Raw genomic sequence first — 9,468 nt, forward strand, 5'->3', positions numbered from 1 at the left:
CGGACTCAGCTCGCGCTCATTGGCCGCGCGATATTAGCGCATTTGTCACATGCGCGCGTTTATGTTTGGTTTCACTTCCGCACTCCGCTGCTGTCCTTAGCTTGCTGCTATCCTTGCTGGATGCTCCCACTTGATACACTGTTTTCTGGGAAAAGTGGGTTAAAATGAAGAACAGAAAAAGGTCCAGCTAACGTTAGTTTTTCCAAACTCCAGACGTCGTGCAGGTAGATTATACGTCACCGTACAACAAAGTAGAAGCTTTACTGCTGATTAAGTCAACAAGGAAGCGACGTTAGCTCGAGGAAGCAACTGTCAGTTTGTATGGTAGAGTGTAACTCACAAAGAAGCGTTTCCACTCATTTACAGTACAGGAAGTCATGAAGGTAAGCACACAATATGCCAAGAAATATACCAGAGTTTTGTTTAACTCTTTCTGGGTTTATTTTCCACTGTTTCCTTGTGAAAACACATTGCCTCTTGCACGGGATGAACAGACCTTTTTCATGCACACCCTTAACCCCTCGTTTCGTGAAACCTTTAAATGTGTAACTTTATAAAGTTATATCAAGTAACATAACTATCTGGTCGCCTTCCTCTGCGTCTGTGTTCTTTAATTTGAGTGTTTCCTGCTCATACATGTGTTTCTCAAGAGTTACACGCCTCCCAGTGGTGTTTCCTGATAAGGGAGCGATGACCATGTGTTACGGTTAAAGGAGTGACCGCGTTGACTGACGACTTCTCGAGTGCGTCTGTGTTGTCTGGTTTATTCACATGCAAAAGACGGAGACTGTCCAGCAAATGTGACTTTTTCAACTTTCAAACATCAAGAAAAAATGGTAAACGGATATGCCTCTAATGAAAACACAAATCAAATAGCGTTCGTTAGAACACTTTTCCATATGAAAAAATGGTTGTTACTATGACGACAAGTCGCCGATTAACACGTCACTGAAGATCCGCTGAAGTTGGTAGCAAACAAGCGATATGCAACCCAAATTCCTACCAGCGAATTTAGGACTTATTAGATTTTAGATAAAAATAGCCATATGGATAACAGTGTGTTGTGGAAGAGGTTGTGCTTTTTGACCGTACAGTATTATAACAATGTATGATAGAAAAGCCAGCCTGTTTCTGGTTTATTAGCAGTAAAGCAGGGTCCCTTGAGGCACAGGTGCTGAAACCTTGTAAAAATAAAGCCTTACTTAAACAGATCCTAAACTTCCTGCTTTGCCTACTATTTCAAAATCAACAAGATTAAAGCATCAATGGACAAAAAGACATGTTGCGCATATTTCTGAGGATTTTTTTTCTTCGATTTTTAAGAGTGTGAAAAATATTGTCTCCAGTACCTAATGTGGATTATGCTACACATATATAAATTCAACTGAAACGGGTTGATACTCTGTTTGACGATTAGGAAAAGTTGAGGCTTTTTTTTTTTCCAATTAAAGGATCATAAAATTGAATCTGTGATTTAGGATAAGCTAAATGATACATGATAAATCCCTTGTCAACTTCTTAATGGGCCTATCATAAAGGAAGGGTTTTCACAGTATCACTTAGGGATGCCTAACATTGTGTGCATGATATTGTTATCTGCACATGACAGTCTATTTAGTTAAATATTAAAGATTTATGCTGACATGTATGGCAGATGCATTGACTGAATGTCTGAATGCACCATCAAATTTGATGGTCCCTTGTTTTCATGCTCATTCCTTTCAAAGGACTGGAGTTTTTGGTCTTAACTACAGCTTTTTGTTTTTTTTTACACTTGAGAAGAATGTTGTTTAACTAGGCATTCCCTTAAGATTAAGATTTCTTCTGTCAAGGAAGATCTGGCCAAGACAGCACACCAGTTATAATAAAAAGAAGGCAAAAAAGCCAAAACACGATAGGCAAGCATAATGTACAAAGAAAGAATTCAACCTGCTAAATGAGGCAGACACAATGTTTTTGTTAAATGGACTGTTAACAAGGCTGTTAACTTAAAAAAAAATCCAATGGAACTACATTTTTCAGATATAGGATACCTTGCAATTTTTTTTCTAGTACAAAACATAGACTTTGCAAAGAACCCAAAATAAGCCAATGTTTTGTTTTTACCCAGCTCAGAACAAACCCTTAGAATGTGATATGAAATCCTCTTGAGGATATTAAGATGAAAACTATAAGGTGATTTTACCCAGCATTATCTTTAAAGAGATTTATTTTGTTTGGTGCTCTACAGAGCTCACAGTCTGTCTGCAGGTTGTAACAGTGTTGTAGCTGTTGCAAAAGCAGATGAAGCTTAGCTTTACTGCAACTGTTAGTGCTATATTTGCATGTAATGTTCATGTAGTCTAAAGAAATTACTTTCAGTTTTCATAACAGAGTGCAAATATTTGAAAAAAGCCTTGTATATATCATAGAATTAAATGCTGTCTCTTTCCAGACTCAGAAAACCTTAATGTTTGTTGTGGCAGAAAATTGTTTTTTTTTTTTTTTGTTTGTTTTTTTTTAATTTCTAAAACAGACTGACTGTCCAAAATGAGTAAAATTTCAATACTTTGACATGTTAGATTTGGTTTTCTTTAGAACAAAAGGATTACAGTATATGGTGGTATAGCTTTTCCGTATCGGCCTGAATGAGCTTAGAAGTATCAGCTTATTAGATATGAGCGAAAATCCAACATCATGCATCCCTAGTACCACCACTTAAAAAGTGCTTTGCTATGAATCACATAGAGAGGAACTCTGTTGGTGGACAGTTTATACATTTTGCCTTTTATCCTTCTCTAATGCAAAGCAAGTATGTGCATTTGAACATAGCCTCTCGAGATAAATGATATACTTGTCTTGTCCTAGATACAGGATGTCAATAATCATTCTTATATTTTATTTTTTACCAGCTGATGAACAGACACAGTGAAGGGTCTTTCCTGGTGTGGACCCTGGCTGTTCAGCTGCTCCTGTGTTGGTGTGGGGTTTACACCACCGACAGCGCCAAGAATTGTAAACTGTACAAGGACTCTGAGTCAGAACGGAAAGTCCTCAACCGATTAGAGCCACTTGCAGAGAGGAAGTAAGCAGTGACATGACATATGTTTTTAGGTAGCTTGTTATCACACGTAAATCGACTCTGCTTCACTGTGTAAAACTAGCACGATCATTTTAAACAAATGTTCCTCTAACTATGATTTGTTCTCATGTTTATAGCTTCACAGTGCAGACCTCGGGGGAACCTGAGACTTACACATATGTGTTCCAGTTTTGCGGGGACGCATGGGGTGTTCCGGGAGCCGGGGTTGTTCAGTTGGATGACAAGACCAAAGATAAGAAACCAAAAATTATTGGCTCTTACAATGCAACACAGGCCTATGGTGGAAGTAAGTCCCTTGAGAATATCATAATATACTATTTCCCCCCAGAAAAATGTCTACTTTTCGGTTTTGAGCATGGGGTTTTTGTTGTATATGTTTTTAGAACAACATTGTCTTTGCATTGTCTGACTTTACTCTTTACTGCTGTTGCAGCTGACTGGGTGATGCTAATCTACGGAGATGGCGAAAAATATGATGCCCACTGCTCAAAGGAAAACAGGAGAGCTATTATCATGATCTCTTGCAACAGGAACATGGATGTGGTAAAAAACACAGATGACCCCTTCCTAAGTATTTAGACTAATGAAATGGGCTGTGAGGCTGTGTTGGCAGGGTCTTGTATTTAAAGTGATCAGATAAGCAGGAAAGCATCTTGAGTTCCACTTCTTCAACCTCTGCCCTGCTGTTGATGCTATGATGACACAGATTTTACAACCCCTGAAGTTGTCACAGTTTTATTCTTCCTTACCTTCTGGAATTAGCATCCACATTATCAGTCAATGCAGTGTACTTCTGGGTATCAGACTGTGTAAGGGAATCAAGGTCAGCTTTTTTACTTGACAGATCAGTTTCAAGGTTAACTGTTTATAATAGACACACCTACCATAACTTCATGCATTTTTTACAATTGTGGAGCCCTGAGTAGGCCTTTGGCTGCTGCGTTGTTAGTTTTTTTGAGTCAGAAGTGACCATAATTGGATTGGAAATTTGATACCAAAGGAGCCTGGTTCAGTGGCTCTCTAAGGTAACCTAGCACGCCTGTCTCTTGAAGCTGTATATTATGCAGAACTTAAAGCCTTGATGTAATCTAAAGACAGGACTGGTCATCATTTGAATTTCTTACATTCTTATTCAAGTTCTGTTTATTGATTCTTATTTTATGAATTTGCTGTTTCCTTGGTTAGAATAGCGTAAAAGAGCCGTAGAGGAACAATTTGTCATTAGTAACTTTTTGAGTCATTTGCCATGATTCTTATTCTATCCGCTGAGCTGACAAAATCATGCAAGTCTTGTTTGCAAAGAAAGTCCATCTGATTAGAAAGAGATGCAAATGTCACAACTAAAATGCATTCAGTGAACAAAGCCTACCTACCTTCATTAACAAATCATAGGGCACTGTTACAGCGCTGTATACATCACTCTTCCATATGATTAGCTTTCCCTTTATTCTTTATTGCTGCACATCAAACTCTTTACTGTCTTTAAAATTTTTGACTTTCTTTTCCATATTTGGTCAGGTTTGATGTCAAAACAGCATTGCAGCTAATCTTTTCCCCCATGATCGTTTGTTGACTTGTTTCTAGGGTGGCCATTTCCACAGCACCAAAAAGGAGGATACTTGTAGCACTTAGTGAAGCAAGAATAATCGCAACAAAGAGGACTCTAGTGTATTACCCACTACAATACACTTTTGTCCATGATACTGATGTTATCATGATACAGAGATTCTGAGGTAATCTACTCATTGAAGGACAATTTGATCCAGGACTGCCCCTGGCCAAAGTGAGGCCCTAAGCAGACTCTGATATGAGGCCCCCCACTATCACCAAAACATACTCACTTAACAATACTCAGAAGTATCTTAAAATAACTAAAGGATATATTACTACAATAATAAGAAATACAAAGTCTTTGCAATTTAGCCTGAGTTAGTCGCATATAAAAGACAGTTCTTAGTTAGTGAAATTATCATTGATTTTAATGATCATATACCCAAAATAAATACAAAAAATCACCTTGAAATATACATTGTCTTTATTTATTTTCACCCACAATCTGATTTTAAAACAGCTGATCTGCACAAGGAAGTTTGACCAAGTCAATTACTTCCTAATCAGAACCAGTGCGGGAACTTCACAGAGTCTTATCATAAATTCACAAACTAAGCAATGATAGAAGTTGACATTTGACAAGAGAGCTTGCAGAATAACGGGTGAATTTACGGGACAGACATATGTCCACCCTACTTGTTTTTGTCTTTGTTTACAGTTAAACCATGTAGGAGCTGTGACTTTAGAAACTTAAATGCTGCCTCTGAGTCTGCTGCAGAGTGTTCAGGACTGTGTTTATTAACTATCTACTGCTCTGCCTCACTTCCAGGGCCAGCTGGCGTCCGTGCTGGAGGACAGGGAGAGGGAACAAGGCTGTTTCTACCTTTTTGAGCTGGACTCCAGTGCAGTGTGCCCACCTTTGGAATCGAAGCTCAGCCCTGGCTCCATAATACTCATCATGTATGGAAAGACTGGCTGTAACAACTTAAAAATGTCATGTTAAAATATTAGAATTGATCTGTGCTCATTAACTCTCTCTTCTTTCAGTGGGGTTTGTATTGTGGCTGTCTACCTCATTGGAGGTTTCCTCTATCAGAGACTGATTGTTGGAGCCAAAGGGATGGAGCAGTTTCCAAATTATGCTTTCTGGGTAGAAGTTGGTAACCTGACAGCAGTAAGTTGGCTGAAGTTGGTGAATAATGGATTAAAAGATCAAGACTGTGTCTGTTTGTGTAAATAAACATGCCTCTCTCCTTTCCTAAAGGACGGCTGTGACTTTGTGTGTCGGTCGCGAAGTCGGGAGGAAGCCCCTGCCTACAGGGGCGTGTCCACAGAGCCACTAGAAGAAGAGCCAGAGGAGAGAGATGACCACTTACTTCCAATGTGACCTCAATATGCCAGGAACAGGACAGATATGACACTGTGTGACGCAGCTTTCTCTTTTACAGGTTAGATGAAGTCAGACACAAGTCTTGTTTATCTTGTGCCGGTTAAAGGTCAGGACCTGTCAACACTTTGTGTATTTTCCAGACTTGTGCCTAGAATTACTACTGTGTGATCTGCCTGTCACTTTGGAGAGGATGTTATTTCTGTGGCTGACAGGCCTGTCTCCTCCATGCAACTCATTCAGCTGTTTGATGTCAAACATCTAACAGCTGATGTTAATACAAGATTAACCAGTGACAGCAAAGAGTGACATTTATTCCATTTAAGTCTTGCAGAAAAAGGAGAGGTTAAGAGCCTGGATTTTTCATGATATGAACTTCATGATTTATTGCTAATAATTGTTTGAAGTTGGTGCGGGATGCAGTGATTTGTTTTCCTGAAATACTGATTGTGTGCACTGAAAGTTCAGGTTACGAAACATATGTTTTTTGATGCATAATTTTGCCGCAAATTTTTTTTCTTTTCAGAAAGTTAGACAGTTTGCTAAGGTTTAATTCTAAGTACTTACAGCTTTGCTAAACTAGTACAAATCTCTTCAAAACCCACAGTTTGACTGAATTTATATTTTTGTTTGGATGCTTGTCCTTCTCCGACATTATAGGGAAAAGGCTTCTGCTTATATAGCTTATAATTATTTGATATAGCAACTAATCTGAGTGCAAAAGTTGTTGCTTTACAGCCATTTGTATTAGTTTGGCCAAAAATGTTTGTGGGACACCATAAAAATGGTGTCTGAATAAAAACATACAACTAAAATTAAAATTCCTATAAATTCCTCATTTTTGTCTCTAATTACAACTTAACAGAGGCGATTTGAAGAGATTTGTGTATAAATTCCTGCTATTCTTATTTATAAAAGGAAAAAGATTTGGTATAGTATATTCAGAATATGTACTTGTATTTTCATAGAATGAATGACTATTCACAGCATAAAGCAATGTTCACCACTATTATTAGTGAATGTTATTATAGGGGGTCAAATCAGATCTGTCTGCCTATACATTAAAACCAACCAAACCACACGCATTTCTTGGTACTACCACAGTCATAGTCTAAAGCAGGGGTTCTCAAACTGGGGTCTGGGTACCCCTGGGGGTCCGCGATCCCCATCTTGGGGGTTCATGAAATAATTAAAAGTAAATTATTAAAATAATGCCTTGTCATTCAAAATCAAATAAATACATTAAGGTACCACAGTGCCATTAAACAACCATACTAAACCAATGACTCCCACATAAGTTTGCTTTGAGCAGATAAAAACTCAGATATGATTGTGACATATCATGTAAATCTGTCACTCATCATCCATCAGTCACCTTGCTCAGGACACACTTGGTCCAGCTAGCAACAATGAATAAATATTTAAGTGTGTCCACTTCATCACGTGATTCTAGGCCCAAACCAGCTAAACTGAGAAAATATGATGACCGCTATTTCGAGTTTGGTTTTATTGAGAACAGCAACGGAAGACCAAAATGTGTTCTGTGTCCTACCACTTTTATCCGACCACAACCTCAGAAAAGCACAGAGAGCTTCTTATTTGGCTGCTCAAAGGATTGCAAAAAGTAGAAGCCACTCTAAATTGGACAAGAGCATGTATTTAGGTTGAAGAGTCTAAAATCTAAATCTAGGGGTACAAATGGCAGTTATGAGGGTTGGGGGGGGGGGGGTCCTTGGAAAATTTTCTCTAGGGGTCTCTAGCTTGGAAAAGTTTGAGAACTCCTGGTCTAAAGAGGATATTGTACTTTACTTTGACCAAATACCTGGGCCCTATCATGCCTGATGCTTTGTTTCTTTAAGAAGCTAGAGCAGCAACAAGAGCACTTGTTTTTCTAAACACCTGCTTAATATCACGGTTGTAAATGTTATAGTTCTGAAGACAATAAACAGCATTTTGTCATATTATTAGAAATGTAATATTGTAAAAGCTAAGGATTAAAGCTGTTTTTGTCATTCCTGGTGGAAAATTGATGTTACAAGTTTGTTATGAAACAAGTTACAACATTATAATCAATGTGAGTGCTTAAGTTTGTTTGCTTGGTTGTTCCTACATCGGTTATTTGTGTGTTTATTACAGCTATTTCCTGTTTTTTTTCTTTTGTCACAACCAATATGAAATGCTTGCTTGGGGGTTTTAAAATATTAAATGACCTCTGAATTGATATAAAAAGTTAAGTTCAAGGATTATTTCAAGCCACAAACCCTTCTGTTTGTTTTTGGTTCCATCAGTAATAAACTGTTAAAGACATTCATGTATGTGTTGAACTTGGTAAGCACTAAAGGGCACGCATATTTACTGTATAGTATATTTTATAGTAAAATTTCTCTCAACATGTGATAATATGCTTGATTGAAAGAACTTGAACAGTTCTAAGTCAAACGTGAACATGTTTGAATGCAGGGGGTGTAGGGAAACAGTTGAAGCCAAAACACATCGGAACAATCAGAACACAAAAAGAAACCCATGCCTCCTCCAGCTACACAATATCCCACTGATTGTGATCACATGGGGTTTGATAGCTAAAAGGAAAATACTGTGGATGAAGATGGGATGGCATTGACTTTAGTGGACTGTATCATAAAGAACTGTACCTAAGTCTTTCTTTGCCAAGTTATCTCCTATTGGCCAGGTTCTGAGTATATGTTCATAGCATCACTGCATGAAACATTAGTGTGTCACTTGTCAGTACACCACAGAATTGACTTAAATCAAGGTAATCTACTGGACTCACTTTGCATGTTAACTATTTGATATGTTCACTGTTGATGGTTTTTTTTTTCTGGTCTTCAACCGGGGGGGTTGTACAGAGTTTACTGTAGGGATGAACGATTTGGGAAAATAATCTAATTGCAATTTCTTCCCCTGCATTTGCAATTTGATATGTGATAATTCCTTAAGTTCATCATCTTATGTATTTTACAACAAACACAAACACTAAATCATTCTATATTTTAAGCAACACAGTATTAGATAAAACTAGGCCTTAAAAATCTTGAAAAAATATCTAATTGTAAGGATTTTGACTCGTATTGCAAATAGGATATGAATTATTGTTTTGAAGGGAATGATAATTTTTACGTCATCCTCATATTTAATCAGAAAAATGTTTAGAAAAAATAAAAATAAGGATTTTTGTAGACTATTCTAAAATAGGGGTTTTGAATGATTGCATATGTAATGCATGACATCTCTGCTGCTGCTGCTGCAAAAAGTTTTAAACCTGTATTTTGACTCAAATTTCAGGCAAAAGAAATATTGCAACTTCTTCTATTTGAAAATTGCAGCAGGCCATATTACGATTGAATCAAATTTTCGATTAATCGCCCAGCCCTAGTTTCCTGCATAAAACTCATAAGAATGGTAGATCTCTCTAACCTTTTTTGTATCT

General features: G+C 37.6%; 1 protein-coding gene across 1 annotated transcript; it reads left to right on the forward strand.

The window, feature by feature from the left end:
• Positions 1 to 80: 80 nt before the first annotated feature.
• Positions 81 to 6,835, forward strand: m6pr (mannose-6-phosphate receptor (cation dependent)). Its single transcript, XM_041794083.1, has 7 exons — positions 81 to 383; positions 2,892 to 3,064; positions 3,199 to 3,368; positions 3,516 to 3,625; positions 5,463 to 5,593; positions 5,681 to 5,807; positions 5,898 to 6,835. The coding sequence occupies exons 1-7, from the start codon at positions 378 to 380 to the stop codon at positions 6,018 to 6,020; spliced, it is 840 nt and encodes a 279-aa protein (XP_041650017.1). The 5' UTR covers positions 81 to 377; the 3' UTR covers positions 6,021 to 6,835.
• Positions 6,836 to 9,468: the final 2,633 nt, after the last annotated feature.

The sequence above is a fragment of the Cheilinus undulatus genome, linkage group 8 (assembly GCF_018320785.1).
Source record: "Cheilinus undulatus linkage group 8, ASM1832078v1, whole genome shotgun sequence".
NCBI classification, from domain to species: domain Eukaryota; kingdom Metazoa; phylum Chordata; class Actinopteri; order Labriformes; family Labridae; genus Cheilinus; species Cheilinus undulatus.